Source organism: Panthera uncia, chromosome B1 (genome assembly GCF_023721935.1).
Source record: "Panthera uncia isolate 11264 chromosome B1, Puncia_PCG_1.0, whole genome shotgun sequence".
Classification (NCBI taxonomy): domain Eukaryota; kingdom Metazoa; phylum Chordata; class Mammalia; order Carnivora; family Felidae; genus Panthera; species Panthera uncia.
In genome coordinates this window covers 96,679,750-96,697,909 of record NC_064811.1, presented here as the reverse complement: position 1 = coordinate 96,697,909, position 18,160 = coordinate 96,679,750, and the positions used below count along the sequence as shown (strand labels likewise).

The window sequence follows — 18,160 nt, the reverse complement described above, 5'->3', positions numbered from 1 at the left end:
AAAATATATATATATATATATGTGTATATATATATATATGTGTGTGTGTATATATATATATATATATATATACACATATATATATGTACATACAGACCCCTAGAGAGAAAAAAATTTGGGAAATCCTATAGAAATCATTGGAGAGGGATTGATTCTGTCAAAGTAGGTCTTTTGAAGAATTCATCTAGGAAATGGCTACTGGTCAATTGAACATGGCTACCAAAGACATAGACATAATTGTAGCAGCATTGTTTTCTAAATGTAGAAAATCATATAGGGGGTTTCCTATTATATTCCACGTCATATGCATTATGTAACCAAATGAGTTTTAAAAAAATAGAGGAATACTAGGATTACGGGAATATCCCTCATCTGTTTAATGACTTCATAGGCAGCACCAAATTTAGATATTAAAAAAAAAAAAAAAAAAGGAAAGGAAAAAAAGAGTCATGAAATACAGTAGTTCGATTGTAATGTTTACAAATTGCAGTGATACTTTTGTACTTTTGTCCCTTCCACAAATAGTTATTTCATGCAGAAGCCAAAGTGCCCCTTTAAATTAATGCTCAAATAGTCTTCTTGTCAATCTTAGACCAAACTTCAAGGTCCTTACCACGTTCTACAAGGCATTACATGGTATGCCCCACCACTCTACCTTTGTCAGCCCTCTCATTCCACTCTTACTCTGGCCTCTGCTGTTTATGGAACAATCATTCTTGCCTTTGCCTCAAAGCATTTGGACTGCTATGTCACAGGACATTCTTCCCCAGATACTTGTGTGGTGTTCTCTAACTTCATGCATTCTCTATTCAAATGTGTCCTATTCAAAGAAATTTTCCCTGTCCTCTGTCTACCCTATCAAAAGCAACCACACACATTCTGCTTCATTGTCTTATCCATCTTCCTTGTCTAGCATTTTTCACTATCTTTCTGCCAATTATATGTATAATGTTCAGGTCCTCTAAATCTCCTTGTAAGCTCCATGAAGGTGGGTTCGAGGTTATTTTGCTCAATGAAAGTGGCACTTGACAAAATAATTTACTAAATATTGTTTTTAATTGTTACCAATTATTCAATTTTAGTGAGAGACTGCCTTTAATAGCCTATTTTAGGAGTTTATCCTTAAACAATGCTTCATATTATTTTTACTTGCTAGGTAACTAATAAAAACATTTGCAAAAAGGTGTTTTAGAATTTAGAAATGCTATGTTAAGGTTTTTCCTTAGAAATTAAATATTCAATCATATTGCAGAATGTGTTTTTAAGCAGTCTTTGTTTTCACATGTCTTATCAGTTATAAAAATAAGTTAAATATAATAAATATCTCTTTAATTGAATTACTCAAGACTGAATCAGTCAAATCTCAAGAGACTTTGTAATTTCACGCACAAGCTAAATTGTATTATGCTTCGCTTAATGGAGCTAAAAATTTGGTGATCACAGTTAATTATGACTACTTGTTATGCTAATTACAAACATTGATTTAAAGTGACTAGGGTCTGATTTTTTGAAGCAGTTATTTTCCAATATATTACTTCTTTAAATGCTATTAAATTCTAGTGTGTTTCTTTTTTATAGAATTTATTGTCAAATTGGCTAACATACAGTGTGTAAAGTATGCTCTTGGTATTTGAGGTATATTTCCTGTGGTTCAATGCTTCCACATAACACCCAGTTGTCATCCCTAGTATTTGGATATTTATTTCATTTACTTGAGTTATCTAAATTTGAATGATTAGAAGGTTTTTAGTACAGAGGTATACAAACATATTTTTTACATTGTGAGATAGAAAAATATTAAAAGATGAGGCAATGTCTATATGATAAAGTTCCGAATGTACTTCATATCTTATCAAAATTCACAATCAATGTCAGTTTATCTATTTTGGAAAATCACATTTCAAAAAGACACATAGTGTGCTCGCTTCAGCAGCACATATGCTAAAAAAAAAAGACGCATAAGTAATTGAAAAGAGGTTTTTAGCTAAGCTATTTATATAAATAATAAATGATAAAATACTAACATCAAAATGTTATATTTCATACCTAATGAAAAGAACTAATTATTAGTATTGATTTAAGACATAGTATCTAAATTATAGTGCAACTTTCTACCTACTTTTTTAAATCAAGTGTTTCATGTAACAAAATCAATACAGCATTTTAAAACATACTTTTCCCAAGATTTCACAATAGACATGGAGCCTTCCGTTCTTCTCCTGGTTCTACTGGAAGGTGTTTGATGGAATGTTAATTTCTTGAAGTACTGTGGTATATTTGATACTCCATAATTAATAGTATAATCGACAATTATATCAGAAAAACAAAATTTAACATGAACAAATTAACATTATTTACCCTCTAGGGTCTTTTATCTTTTATATATATATCTTATATATATATATATCTTTTATTATATATTACATATTATATATATCTTCTATATATATCTTTTATATATATGTATAATACATATATGTATTATACATATTATATATATATATGTGTGTGTATATATATATATATATATGTATATATATATATATACACATGTATTATCTTTCACCATTTCCCAGGGAAGAGGACTGAGCCTACATCTTGAATATAACTGTCTATTGCCTTTATCCTATGCCTTTGGTGTATGGGTGCCAGAAACCTCTCTTTAGTTCACAAGTCTTCAGATGAAGAACAAGTGTAACGAAGGAAAGAACCCAAGGAGCCCTTCAGTGCCTGGATCAAATTTAGCTTTCAAGTTCCTACGTAATAAACAAGACTGTGGCTATATTGGCAAGACACTTTCGTTTGCAGAAGGGAGAAACAGTGTATATTTAATGTGAAAGGAAACATTTGTTACCAAAGGAAAGAAGGTAGATACCTAAAAATTACCCACAAATACTGTGGTATACTACTTATTGAGGTGATGTCTATGTTCCCCACCTTCCCCTTATACTACTATTCTATACTACTCTACCTTGAGCCTGAAAGTTTTGTGCCTACTTTGACCAGAAAAATGCTATGATTTAACTTCTAATGGTAGGTCACAAAAGGCCATAAAATTTCTGCCTGTTTCACAAGAAAACTCATTATTGGGGCCTATAGCCCCTGCTCTATGACACTACCATATGGAGAGGCCACATACAGGCATTCTGATGGATAGTTCCAGCTGAACAAGCCTCTGCTTCGTAATTTTTATTAGATACTAGACAATGTGAATTTCACACTGTCCTGGGCTGGATCTTTCTGGCAGAGTAAAGATCCTTGCAGGGCACCTTGATCCTTTCAAGACTTCTTAAAAACTTCATGTGGGCAAATGTGAATTAGCTTTTTCCTTTGGGCAAGTTTTGCCTTACTTTTTCCTTGGGTCTACTGAAAGTAGAGTTTCACAAGTATTCCCAGAAAATTCTAATTTCTTTTTTTTTTAATGTTTCTTTATTTATTTTGAGAGAGAGAGAGAGAGAGAGAGTCCCAAGAAGGCTCCATGCTGTCAGCACAGGGCCTGACAGGGGGCTCCATCTCACGACCCGTAAGATCATGACCTGAGCTAACATCAAGAGTCGGATGTTCAACTGACTGAGCCACCCCCTCTGCCCTGAAAATTCTAATTTTTAATTGTTCCAAACTTAAAAGTCTCCTAGTCCTGTTGGGATTCTTGGAAACTTGTATATTTCCTCCATCATTCTTTGGTTGGCCTCATATATTTTAACCTTATGCATGTAGGACTTAATACTAGTAGCAGAATCTAGAGAACACTTATGCAAAGTTCTGGAGCACTTGAATCACCTAACTTTCTCTGCAGTTACTATGCCTAGCAAATACCAGTGGCCTCAGCATCTCCTAACTCCTGTCTCTCCTCAATTCAGCAAGGTTTCCAGGCTTTTCATAGGTGTTCCCTCCATGTGTAAGTGAACCAACACGAGTTCTCTCCTTGGTGAGCCAGAAACTGCACCAAGTTGGAGCTAAAGTCAGATGCTAAACCAACTGAGCCACCCAGGCACCCTTACTTGTACACAATTTTAAACTAATTCATAATGGCCTTCCTTTTAGTAATAACATTTCACATCTACGTATAAGTATTTGTGCTCTTCACTTTGATATGTACATTATCTGAAGGCAAAATCTATTGCATTTGCAGAGGTAGAGTTGGAAAGCCTACCAAAAATAAGCCAAACAGAAATATAAGCAGAAGTTTCAGCTCAGGAATTATACAAGCATTTTTTTATATTTAGTTAGTATGCCACAAACTATACTTTCTATACTCCTATAGAAAGACTGATGAATTCTATATTTAAAATTAGTTTCAAAAAGGTAAGTATGTATTTTTCTGAATAAACTCTTGATAATTTCCATAAGGCACCGCTCTTCTCTTTCACTGTTTCCTCCTGACTGCTTTCAACAAATTTGATCTTTTTTTTCATTTCTTGATGTCCTAATTTTTGCACCTCTATTTGTCATTCCTCACTATTCCTCAAATAGTACTCATAATTGAGCTGTCAGAACCAAGACCTGAGTAATAGCTAGGAAAACCAAATAGAGACTTCTTATTGTGGTAAAATAGGTAGTACTTTTCCTAACTCAGGAACACTGTCCGCAACAAATTCCATATGTAACTGTTTGGCTATTTTAGGCAATGCAGGCACACTGTCCATTGATCAGAGTATTTTGTTCAGTATCTTAAAAGTAATTACACCAGTTGGACTGCATCTTTTGTTAGTGCACAGCTTGCAGAGAAACAGTGATAAAAGGCATTTGGCCATTCTAAATTTAACGTGCGCTTTATTCTTTATATCATGTAGTACTTTCCTTCTGAAATGTATATTCCAAACTTCAAACTTTAACTATCAGTAATGATAATGTCTCATGGGACCCAGAAGAAACAAGAAAATGCTGTGGATTCCAAGAGAAACTTAAAGACCGACAAGAAATTTGAATTGAGCAAGGCCATTAGCATTTAAAAAAATGAGCTGTTTTTCAAACGTGTATTTTAGCAAATTTATATACAACAATCATAAAAAATGAAAAATGAGGTTCTTATCTGCTAGAGTAGGTAAAATCAGTTTGGGGTTTTGCAGCCAAAATACTTTCCTATGAACTGATAAATAGCTCTCTCCTTCCAACCATCACTCCACCTTTAAAAATATAATAAATACAATTAATGCCACAATTGTTATTGCTAACAAGGGAGTTATTTTTTAGTATGGTTTGTGGTTGCTGTAATAAAATACTTCCACGAGTGAATGATTTACAATAATAGGTAAACTATTATGTACAATATTATTATGTACAATAGGTATATTATCATGCACAATACAGTACAATAGTCAAGAGCACATGCTGTCTCTGGATCCAGACTGGATTCAATTACTGGTTCTGACATTTACCAGCTGTGTGATCTTAGGCATCTCACCTAACCTCACTGTACTTCAGTTTCCCATCTGTAAAAAATAATAATACAAATTTTAAAAAAATGATTATCACCCCGTATTTACCTCATTGGGTTTTCCCGAAATGATACATTTATAAATATAAGCGAAGTGCTTAGAACAGCACCTGGTAAATGCTAAGCACTAGGAGAGTTTGCTTCTATCATTATTACTATTATGCTGTTTTCATAATCATCCTGATGAAGAACCAGAGTGCTGCCCTGCTTTGTCATGACTACTAAGGAAGATGCCATTGGAAAATAATTCAGGAGCCTCTCGACGGCGGCAGTGGCTATCAAAAGGCGACGATCAACGTGCGAGATCAACGCTCGCAACCCCGGGCCTGACGCCGGGCAGGGGCGCGGCGCTCGATTTCCTTTCCTGCCTCCGCCGTCCCCCTGGTGCGCATGCTCAGTCCTGCTCGGCCCTTGCCTTTGATTTATTTCTTTCTGGGCGGCCGCGGCGACCCGGGACCGGCTCAGGGATGGGAAGTGAAGCCCCCGGAGCTGCGGCAGCGGCGGCGCTGTGAGGAGCAGCCAGGGGGAGGCAGCTGCGGCTCGTCGGTGAGTATCTGGGAGGCGCTACCATGGCGTTTCGTAAGAAGAGCACCAAGAACCCCCCAGTCCTGAGCCACGAATTCATCCTGCAGAATCATGCGGACCTCGTCGCCTGTGTGGGGATGTTCTTCGTGCTGGGGCTTATGTTCGAGGGAACAGCAGAAGCGTCTATCGTTTTTATTACTCTTCAGCACAGCGTTACCTTCCCTGCAGCAGAAGACCGAGCCACAGAATCAAAGTTCCTTTACTATTACGGCATCAAAGACCTGGCCACGGTTTTCTTTTACATGCTAGTGGCAATCATCATTCACGCCACAATTCAGGAGTATGTGTTGGATAAAATCAACAGGCGAATGCAGTTCCCCAAACCGAAACAAAGCAAATTTAATGAATCTGGTCAGTTCAGTGTATTCTACCTTGTCTCTTGTATTTGGGGCACATTCATTCTAATTTCTGAAAACTGTCTGGCAGACCCAACTCTCTTATGGAGGGCTCATCCCCATAATATGATGACATTTCAAATGAAGTTTTTCTACATATCACAGTTGGCTTACTGGTTTCATGCCTTCCCCGAACTCTATTTCCAGAGAACCAAAAAGCAAGATATCCCTCGTCAACTTGTCTACATTGGCCTTCACCTCTTTCACATCGCTGGAGCTTACCTCTTGTACTTGAACCATCTAGGACTCGTTCTCTTGATGATGCATTATTTCGTGGAATTACTTTCCCACATTTGTGACCTGTTTTATTTTAGCGATGAAAAGTATCAGAAAGAGGTTTCTCTATGGGCAATTGTGTTTATTTTGGGTCGACTTGTGACTTTAATTGTTTCTGTACTGACTGTTGGCTTTCACCTGGCCGGAGGGCAGAATCGGAATCCGGATGGCATTACTGGAAACGTAAATGTGTTGGCAGCTAAAATTGCTGTTCTGTCCTCCAGTTGCACTATCCAGGCATACATAACATGGAATTTATTTAATGTTCAACTTCAGAGGTGGATGGAGGAAGATGCTACTCTTCAGGCCCCAAGTGTGAAGAAGAAACGGACCAAAGGGAGGTCTTCTAGAAAAGGGACAGAAAATGGTGTGGCAGCTTCACACAGAGTAGACTCTCCCCATAAAAAGAAAGAGAAATCTTCATAATGAATTGCAAGCTAATCGATTATGGTCCCCAAAGAAGTCTGCTCTTTACTACAAGATACCTTTCTGTGCTAGAGATTTTTCTCTTCTTGAAAATAGTTTGTGCTGTCTTTGGTTTCTGATATTGTACTGTGTAATGTATTTTTTTAAAGGTATTTGAGGAGAGGATGATCATCATGAGTGGAAAAAATTTTGATATAGATTAAGCGACTCATCATCAAATGGTTCAGGGATCACCACCATAATTTGTTTAGTTCCCTTTGAACATTTTCCTAATGATGTGTAGCTATAACTACCAAATTCCGCATATCAGCGGCACAATTTCTGGCTCCTGCTAATCTTTTATAACATTAGCAAGGTGGTCTGTTATAGCAATGTCGTATTTGTTAAAGTTCTCTTTTAGGATAAAGTGGAAATATTATGGAGGTGGAATTCAACTTTGTTACATTTTCAGTATCCTCTCTTACAATTTTTTTTTATTTCTATTTTTGTTTTTATTTTTATTTTTTTAGAACTTACAACTGGAGAAAAAATTTGTAAAGCCACCAAAATAATGATGCGTTTTATAGGTAGTGGTTATTAGTGTTACATCGCCCTTAAAAATAAAAAAAAAAATACTAATGGGGAATGTGTGAAGATTTATTACCATATATTAAATCAAAATATCTTGAATTAATATAAAAGTATTACTGAAGAGGTAAAAACATTCTTGTCCATTGTAAACACTTGTAAACTAGAAATGAAAAAAAATTAAATATTTACTGTAAAAGGAAATCAGACTTAGCTTTTTTTTGCTTTGTTTATTAAAAATTATTCCTAATGAGGCTTGTTATAAGTTTGGTATCCACAGCATCTTGGAAAAATATTGTTTAACCTGTAAATCATTTTGAAAACCAATGCTTACTTGATTTATATCTATAAAAAGAGTGGATAATTCCGTGTGGAAAACATAACACATTAAGTAACTTACAAATTAGGGGGATGTATAGTCTTATGAAAGGCTTTTCAAAAATAATGTTATAACGATAGTGCTGTTTCCATCTTTAATTGGGAAATGTTCATCTGTATGAGCCTTATTTTGGATATGTGTGTATACTAAAGTGTATGTGTATATGTAGATATATAGGTAGTATCTTTACCAAAGCCAATAGAAAGAATGGGCTGTAGTGGGTATTTATTTTATTTATTGCCTTGTCTTAACCTTCATTTTAACCACCATAATGTGAGTGTTTATACTTTTCTTAGGAGACAATGTTTAAAAACTATGCTAGAATAGGGCCATATATATATATATTTTAATGTTTTAATGTTTGTTTATTTTTGAGAGAGAGAGAGAGACAGAGAGAGAGACAGAGTGTGAGTGGGGGAGGGAGGGCAGAGAGAGGGAGACCCAGAATCTGTGGCAGGCTCCAAGCTTTGAGCTGTCAGTACAGAGCCTGATGCGGGGCTCAAACTCATGAACTGTTGAGATCATGACCTGAGCCCAAGTGGGACGCTCAACCCATCGAGCCACCCAGGAACCCCAAGACTGTATATTTTCTGTTTCTCTCTGTTTTCCCCCACAGTGTCTCTCATCTCTCTGCTTTTGATAGCCTTCTGTTGTGGGTAATTCAGCTTTAACAATTATGGGGGTCCTTGAAAATTAAACTTACTATGCTTGTATTACAGAGGAAAGACAGGGGAGCCACTCTTGGCCAATCTTTCTTTTATGTTTGGTTTGAGAAGTGCATAACAAAGCAAGATTGTTTCTTTTTAGGCTATAGAATCCATTGTCCTACTTTTCCCCCTCAATTGCCTAATGCTGTCTTGTTAGTAGCACATGCCTTGAGACCCAAATTACAATAACTCCACTTTAACCAACCATTGTGCAATTGTAAAACAAAGATCTTCGACTTCTGTCTAGAGTGGTCTTTCTCACTTCCCTTACTTGGAAAGAATTCTAGCCTTTTATTGAAACCCCACTCCTGGTAACAAATTTCTTATCCATTATATACTCATCTGAAAATAAGTGCAGGACTGACTTAAACTGGTAAATGATTACAAGAAAATCGTTATCTTATGTGACTAAAAATGCCAAGAGTTAAATTGGGTTTGACGTTAAATATGATTAAGGCCCAGGTGAATTTCCCTGGGATTCTCTTGACTTTATCCCTCTCAGATTAACTTTCTGCTTGGTAGCAAATGACTACAGCTATTCTAGACTTCATATCTGCACACTACATGGTAGAGAGTAAGAGAGAAAACCAGATTTCTGGAATTCAGAATACTGAGAGTTACCTTTAGTGAACGCATTTAGATAAAGGGGTATACTGGATTGATTGGTCAGGTGAGGTTATATGCTTCACCTGTGGAAAAAGGCACAGCAAATTTCTTGTAAAATATGGGTTCACGAAAGGCAGCAAGGTTACTGAAAGAGAAAAGGGGAAAGATGTCATGTACATCTCAACTATTCGTAAAAATTAAATAAGAGTGCCAGAGTATAAATGTATGCCAAATATATGATGAAAGCAATGTTACAAATGACATTCTGCAATACAAATTGTTAAGTCCCTCATTAATAGTACGCTCCAAAAAAATCGTGCTATAATATATCTCATTGTGACAATTGGGTTCTGTCAAAATGGACCACGTGGAAACAAAATTTCCATTATGATTATGCCAGATATTATTAAAGCAGGCATTTATTAACCCTATGAAAACTCAACTAATCACCAAAAGTTGCAAAAATCATAAAAGTATGTGTGATATTTGAATTTAGAGATTCTGTTCTGATTTATTGGCCTCAGTGATTGCCAAACTTTATTCCTTAAATAAGTTTACAAGAATAGATTTACTAGGATGGATTTAAAGTGAATTTTCTTTACAAAAAATATTCTAGCATTTAGCTAAAATTGTATCCCAATTTTTCTTAAACAGTGTAAATGTGTTTCTCGACATACATATTTGTAAAAGACAAGCAAGTTTTAGGTCCTATTATTTTCCTGGGGTCAGTATAATTCTCCATTTCTTTTCAATAAAAATAAGCAATAACCTTGTTTTCCTCATTGACTCTCATAAGTATTTGTTCACCTGTAGAGTAAATGTATAGCCAGTAGTGTATTAACCTGGAATAGATTCAAGAAGATTATTTACAACATTATTTTAAGGCTTTCTTGAAGACAGAATATATTCTGATATTATTTTAATTTGGAAAAACAAGGGAAAATTTTTAAATTCTCAGTTAGACTAAATGAGAATCGTTTGTATAAAGTAATAAAAGACTACTGATGATTTATACCAGAAATGACATTGGAGCAGTTCCTACGAGGAAGTGCTTTCAGAGGAAGGATGGTTGAGAATGTGGCATATGGAGCAGGCTAGGATTTGGGTACTCGTATTATGGCAGAGGATGCCAGTTGGGCTCTCTGTTGGGAGCCCAAATCATTGTAATCTGGAGATAGAAGGGTGGCTTGGAGGGCAGGAGAGGGTAAACCTTATAAGTGGGTATATGGAGGTAATTGAGATTTAATATCAGATCAGATTTCCGGAGAATTCACAAATACTCCCATCGCTGAATTTCTCTGGAAATAGAAGAGTTTTTGTTTTTGTTTTTTTCACTGCTATCTTTCAAACAAACCCATATCCTAGAGGAACTATCCACACTGAATAAAATAGTAGTACCTACAAATTCCTATCAAGTATGTAGAAAATTATCCTAAATCTATCATACAAAAAAAATCACAATCCCAAATATTAGAATTTTCCTCATGATTCCACAGTCATGTGACTGTCTAAATTTTAACATCTAAATCCCTATAAACAAACCTTTTTAAATCCCTGCACCACCGCTTGAAGTTTTAAGTATTCAATACATGTGAAATAAGTCAAAAGTTAGGATATTGCCCAAGGTGATTCACCTGCTTCTTGCTCAATCCTGGCAGGTGCCATCACCGTGTTTGGGGCTACGGCATTGGGTCATGAATCTATTTTTTGTTTGTTTGTTTGTTTTACAATTTGAAAAATACGTTGATGTACAAACTGACCAATAGAGGATATTTACCTAATTTAAGAAATGAAAGTGGAATGTGACATGTGGTTAAAGTTTTGCTTGATTTAAAAATGAACAGTTAAATTAACATCACAATAACAATATACTAGCATTGCTGTTAAGAGATGTGGCTACTCAATAATTCAGGCAAAATATCTACTTTATTTATTTACTTTTTTTTTTCTTTAAGTAAGCTCCATGCCCAATATGGGGTTTGAACTCACAACCAGGGAGTAAGAGTTGCATGCTCTACCTGCTAAGCCAGCCAGGCACCCCAGATAAAAAAATCTGTTTTAAATAAAGGGGAAGTGAATATCCCAAATTAAAGGTAAAAATTCCTCAGTTTCAACACCACCAGCACAATTTAACAAATCAAGTCATGTCAGTGCCTAGAATCTCATGATGTGAGAAAACATGAGAAAGCAGAACATTCCTAGTGCCCAGTAGAGATTTCACCTAAGCCATCACAGACTTGCATACCACCATAGAGTTCATATCCCCACCTCTTGCTGGCCTTATTGTTTTATTAATATAAAAAAGCTGTCCCTCAAATGAACCAATAAATACAAAGTTGCCAACAAAAATATTAAAATATACTTTGTAAATTTTAATACTTTTTAAAAAGATGTTTCCAGTTGTATTGATATAAATTCAGCCAAAGAAAGGTAATAATATGATTATAAATAATGGTCAACAAAAGAAATCAGAGTTGACCTTGCTGTGGTCCTTAGAGCTGTGTGAGCTTTGGAAAACGCCTAAGTATTCTAAGTCCTGGATGGCATGTCACTAAAATGACAAAGATGTTTATCTCAAAAAGCTGCTATGAAGATTAAAAATATATGTCTATACACTGTCATAAACTGTGTGTGCATAGACTGATTCATATAATCTATATATATAAACACTTAATGGTCTCATTTAACATATACATATGTGCATTTATGCATACATATATATGCACGTATGCACACACATAAGTAGATATTTCCCCCTATACATTTTCTTGTTTATTTTTTAATAGACTTTACTTTTTAGAGAAGTTTTAGTTTCATAGCAAAATTGAGCAGATAATACAGAGTCCCATATAACTATTAATTCCCTCCCCCACACAACTTTCTCCATTATTAACATATCCCCTGAATTAGTATCATACATAATAGTTGCGTTGTCTAAAAGTCCTCTGTGCTCAATCCAATCATCCTCTCCCCTATTCATTTTTAAACACTATATAAATGTACGGCATTGAGTTTTCCTCTGTCTTAGCAGGAGGAAATGGGAAAGTATGGTGATAGTTCAAGTATAGCAATAGCTCCCTCTGTATCTAGTTGATATTTTATACGGAATCTTTTCCTGAATGTATGATTTATTGTTGACTAAATAATGCACATTACAAATACACATATTACTATATTTAAAACAAGTAGAATTGTCTTCTGAGTAAATGCACTTATTTTCAAGAGTTACTAAATTCATAGTAACTATTAACTATTTTTCCTACATAAATTACAAAATACAAATTATATCATGTGACAACTTTTGAGATATATATATATATATATATATACTTTTGAGAGAGAGAGTGTGTGTGTATGTATGTATGTGCACGAATGGGAGAGGGGCTGAGGGAGTGGAAGAGAGAGCATCCCAAGCAGGCACTGGGCAGTCAGTACAGAGCCCCACGCAGGGCTCCATCTCACTACTATGAGATCATGACCTCAGCCAAAATCAAGCGTTGGATGCTTAACTGACAGAGCCACCCAGGTGCCCAAGATATACAATAATTCTGAAGATAGATCTTTATACTTATTTGAAAACATTGGTCTAGGTACATTATAGTACCAATAAAAACTCAGTTCTTATGTATTCAAAATTACATTTCAGACTGAGTAAATTATCTAAGCATTTACATAGGAAAATTCATGAGAGGATCAACAACCATTTCAGTAGTTATGAGTACTAAACAACAAGCTCCTTCGTACCAAGTAGTATACATTTTTCATCATTGCATTTTCATAAACTGTCTCTAAGTATCTCTTAGATAGTAGTTCTCAGAATTTGGTGAAGTCAATTGAAATAAACTTTTATCTCATAATTAAAACAAATAAGCACACCAAACTTAATATAACATTCCTTTGCTGTCTTTTCTAATATTGACTTCCTTTCCCTTTTACACCCTTTTGCAGTTTTAAGTATTACTTATTGATTTATTGCCTGTCTCCTATGCCAGTTTGAGATCTGGGGTCATGAGTCTTTAAATCACTAGGGTAAAGTTAGCATCTACTACACTGGATGCACACAATAAAAATGTGTAGTCTGACAATGTACTTGATTTGTGGCAGTGAATACATTATTTATTGGCCTACACATAGCTTACAAAAATGAACATATGTAAACTTTAATAATTTGTTCTTCAGCCACATAAATGAAAACCATGGTTCCAAATATGAGACATTTCTTTAGAAATGGCTGAAAGTCATGTGTCATCCTAATGGTGTTTGTGATTTGTCAAAGTCTGAAACTTGAATGCTTTTTCTAAGAATTAAGCTAGTATTGCTTCTAAATGTGAAGCTACTGTTAAAACCTTCAATATACGGATCAGCGTGCCATTTTTAATGCACACGTGAGTAAAAGCATTGCCACATCCTCAAAAGCTCTTTTGTAATGATGAAGAACAAGGATAACAAAGCTATTTGAAAAGATGAAAGGGGCTCCTGGGTGGCTCAGTCAGTTAAGCCTCCCTCTTGATTTCAACTCAGGTCAGGATCTCACAGTATGTGAGATGTAAGTCCTTGTAGGTGCTCTGCACTGGCTGCCTGGAGCCTGCTTGGGATTCTCTCTCTCCATCTCTCTTTGCATCCCCCCCCCCAACTCATTCTCCTTCTTCCTCTCTCTCTGTCAAAATACTTTAAAAAAGAAACAGCTGCATACAACACACACATATAAGCAGATGTACACATCGTCTTGCCTTTATGCTATATTATTGCATTATAGTAGATATTAGATTTTCCCATTACAACCATTAAAATCCAAGCAGAGGTAGTAATGTAAAATATTTTCAAGGATGCCATTAGTAGATCCTTGTCCGTCTTTTCAATATGTGTTGTTCTAACTTAGATAAGTTTTTTTTTTTTCTCTCAAAAGTGAAAATTAAAACTGATTCAAATGGAGAAGACCTTGAACTAAGCATTTGCTTTTTCTTTGGCTAACATATTGACAAACAACTCATATCATTTTGTAAGGGTTGGGTGGATGTCTATTTCAGTCAATTAAAGAACTTGTCAACCCAAACAGAGGGTAATTATCCCAAAAGAACAGCAAATTGCCATCCAAAGGGTTGTGAAATGTGTGCAAATACAATTTATTCAACTAAACAAAATTTATTGCTTCTATTAGCATGTATTCCACACTTCTCAAATCCTAGGAGTACTTTAGATGCATAGAAGTCCTCTTAAATTATTTTTAATGATGCAGCACATAACCATTACTCATATTAGTAACTATATGTCCATTATAAGATTTTAAAGTTTTATTAAAAAAAAAAACACAATTCTAGGGGCAACTAAGTGGCTCAGTCAGTTAAGCGTCTGACTCTTGATTCCAGTGCAGGTTATGACCTTATGATTTGTGAGTTCAAACCCTGTGTGGGGCTCTGCACTGAGAGCATGGAGCCTGCTTAAGATTCTCTCTCTCTCTCTCTCTCTCTCTCTGCGCACCCCCCTGCCCCCCACTCACACTCTCTCTCTCAAAATAAATAAACTTTAAAAAATATTTAAAAAACCCACAATTCTAGAATTCCATGGGTTCAACAATCTACGTTGTTGTTTGGGAAGCTAGGCCATTTGTTCAAAGTAATTCAAGCAACCAACCACCAAATATCTTTAAACGCTTATCAGAAAATAGCTTAACCCAGGCAACTACAATCTCAGAACCTATACAGTGTTTTTAACCACAGAATTACTGCTGGAGTTTTTATATATGTTACCACATTCCAAGTTAGAATTGAAGTCAATATAGACCTGCTGAAACTGGATGAAATCTAATATCCACAAATTTTACACTCATCATACTAGTAATTAAAACCATTTTCAAGAACAAAGTGTACATTTATAAGATTTTTTTTGTTTAATGCTTCATATCCTTAAAATACCTATAGCAAATTCTAAAATGCTAGATCCTATTTATATATAGCAGAGTCAAAACTGTAACTAAATCTGTAATTTTTAGGGGAAAAAGTCAAATAGTTAAAAAAAAAAATGCCAGCAAGCTGAATTTCAGCAAATACTGTATACATGTATGGCATCAGCAGATAATGAATAGATATTTGAAAGTAACATATCTCTAGCCTTAATGGACAGAGATCTTTTTTGCTTTATTTTTGCTTCTTAGTCCAATTTTTTTTTCCTCTTCATCTCTATTTTTCCAACAAATTCAAATAATATAATGGATTTCAAAGGCACCAGGTGCTGTTCATTTGATTCTGAGAAAACTGGAAATCTGAGCTGTTTTTTTTTTCCTTTTAAGTGAGGTTTCTATCTTTCCATTCAATTATGATAGGATTAACCAGAGCTAATGACAATCAAAAAAATAAAAGGAAAGAAAATAAAGTATGCTTTTTTGAAAATCCACACCAAGAAGAAAAAGCCCAACTGATGTTTTTAATCAGCTTCATTATTCCTGTCATTAATGCCAATTCATAACAAAACATCCAAAGACTCTGAGATTCATTAATGCCACTTAAATATCTAATTTTACTACATTTTGGAGGCTGACTTTTTAGTATTATTATGTGTTCACGAAAGGGATATATTTTGAATGCAATTCTTCCCATTTGAAAATAGCCTATTAGTCACATTCTATCACATACATACATATTAGTATGAAATAAAACAACATAAATTTTATGAATAGCTGAGGTTCATATTTATATAACATGTCTGATAAAATAATTTGATTGCGTAGAGAGAGAAAGAGATCTAAAAGATAACAAGAAAACAGCCAGTAAGGGAGGGCTTCAGTGAACCTCTGGGAAGTTTCCTTGGGTATTCAGTTACAGTGCGTAAGTAAGTGTCACATGAAACAGTCATTCCAGTTAAAACCACATGGCTGTTACTTGAACTTGCTCCAACTTTGGTGATAACAAAGTTCTGTAAAACCAAAGAACTGTTCTCCTAACCTAAACTTCTTAGGCCTAAACTTCTACTCTGTTTTCTTTAGAAGAAAAGTCTCAGTAACCACAATGAAGTGCCCATTCCTCAAATATTTATTAGGCATTTTCCAGACTTGGTGGTAGGCAGTGAGGATGTAATGATAAGTAACATTCCCAGTGACAGACTGTAGTCAAGTGGTGTGTAGAGCTTGAGAATCAGCCACTGTGCAATATTCCGAAGCTGTCTAGACAAGCAGAGTGTCAAGCGACATTGCAAAGACAAATCCAGTAGTGCAGTGTGCATCGTCCTTGTAAGGCCTCCAATAGCAATGCAGAGGTAAGTGACTCTGAGGCAAATAACATATATCATGACTTCAGCACAGTCTTGAACTAGCTGTTCCAAAGAATAAAGTCAGTAACCTCAGCATTGCTACCATATGAGTCTTCAGCTTCAGTGTAGACAAGATGGCTGGTGCTGAGGGTAGTGGGATAGCAGAGTTCCCCGGCTGTGCAGAGGAATCAGTGGACTGGGTGGAAGGGTAGCGGTGGAAATGGCACAAAAATTTGCTCCAGGGAACATCATGTGCTGACCTGAGGCAAAGTGGAAATGGTAGAGGAAAGAACAGCTGGAACCAACTTGGGAGAGTGTGTGTGACAAGACACAAGAGAGAGTAGGGCAAACTGAAAGCAGTCAACAATTGCTGAAGCTATGCTTGTTGGAGTTAAAGTCACTGACGAAACTCCCGCTGGAAGGATGTTGTTGGTGAGATCTGGAGAAAACAACTAGCTCACCAAAATATATCGTACTCAAGACACAATTTAGTGTGATACATCACAGGAAAGCCATTTTGAAAAAACTCTAAGAACAGGTCTAATTTACCGAAGTATAGGCATATCTGGGGTTTCATGTATAAGTCTGTGAGAATAGTTGACAACATAAGAATATTTGTAAATCAGAAATATAATCACGTGCATCCACTTCAAGCTTCCTAGGAAATTTTATGACAGCTGTCTGAATTAATCCTTGGTGCCCTGATGGCAACATCTCTGTGCTACATCACTTATTATCTCCCTGCATGATGGTCCTTATATGAATAACTAAGCCCTTCAATAGTCTCCTCATTGAAGTCACTCTTTGGAATGCGACATTATTAAAGAGATACTTGATCTCAGTTTTCAACCTTGGAGAAAAGAAACCATGACTGGGTCAAATGAAAGTGTCAAGCAGGAATAGGCCTGGCAGGGAAATCTATAGTGGAGTGCCAACTCCTTCTCCACGGGGGTGGTGTTATCAGGATGACCTCCAACTCACTCAGCAGCGTTTTAAATGTGCAGTGCTGCTGGCCAGCCGCACATATCCTGTGAAGTTCTCAAAGATTGATTTTGCTTCCTGGGGAAATGCTATTTATTCGCATCTGTTTTCAAGGTTTTTAAGAAGGAAAAAAAAAAAAAGCAAAAAACACTTGCCTTCCCACTGCCTGTAGGCAGGCTTAGAGAAAGACATTACCATGCCTTTTAAAAATATTGAATTAGTTGCCTAATAATGTTTTCTTTTAAATTATTCTAAAAAGAGGGGCGCCTGGGTGGCGCAGTCGGTTAAGCGTCCGACTTCAGCCAGGTCACAATCTCGCGGTCCGTGAGTTTGAGCCCCGCGTCAAGCTCTGGGCTGATGGCTCGGAGCCTGGAGCCTGTTTCCGATTCTGTGTCTCCCTCTCTCTCTGCCCCTCCCCCGTTCATGCTCTGTCTCTCTCTGTCCCAAAAATAAATAAAAAACGTTGAAAAAAAAATAAAAAAAAAATTAATTAATTAATTAATTAATTATTCTAAAAAGAAAAACAGTTGGCATATATTGGGGCATGTTTTACATAAAA

General features: G+C 35.8%; 1 protein-coding gene across 1 annotated transcript; it reads left to right on the top strand.

Moving 5' to 3' along the window:
• The first annotated feature begins 5,886 nt into the window (after window positions 1-5,886).
• Window positions 5,887-8,160, top strand: TRAM1L1 (translocation associated membrane protein 1 like 1). The gene has a single exon (XM_049632647.1). It carries the CDS (start codon window positions 6,007-6,009, stop codon window positions 7,117-7,119), a length of 1,113 nt encoding a protein of 370 aa, XP_049488604.1. The 5' UTR covers window positions 5,887-6,006; the 3' UTR covers window positions 7,120-8,160.
• The last annotated feature ends 10,000 nt before the right edge of the window (window positions 8,161-18,160 follow it).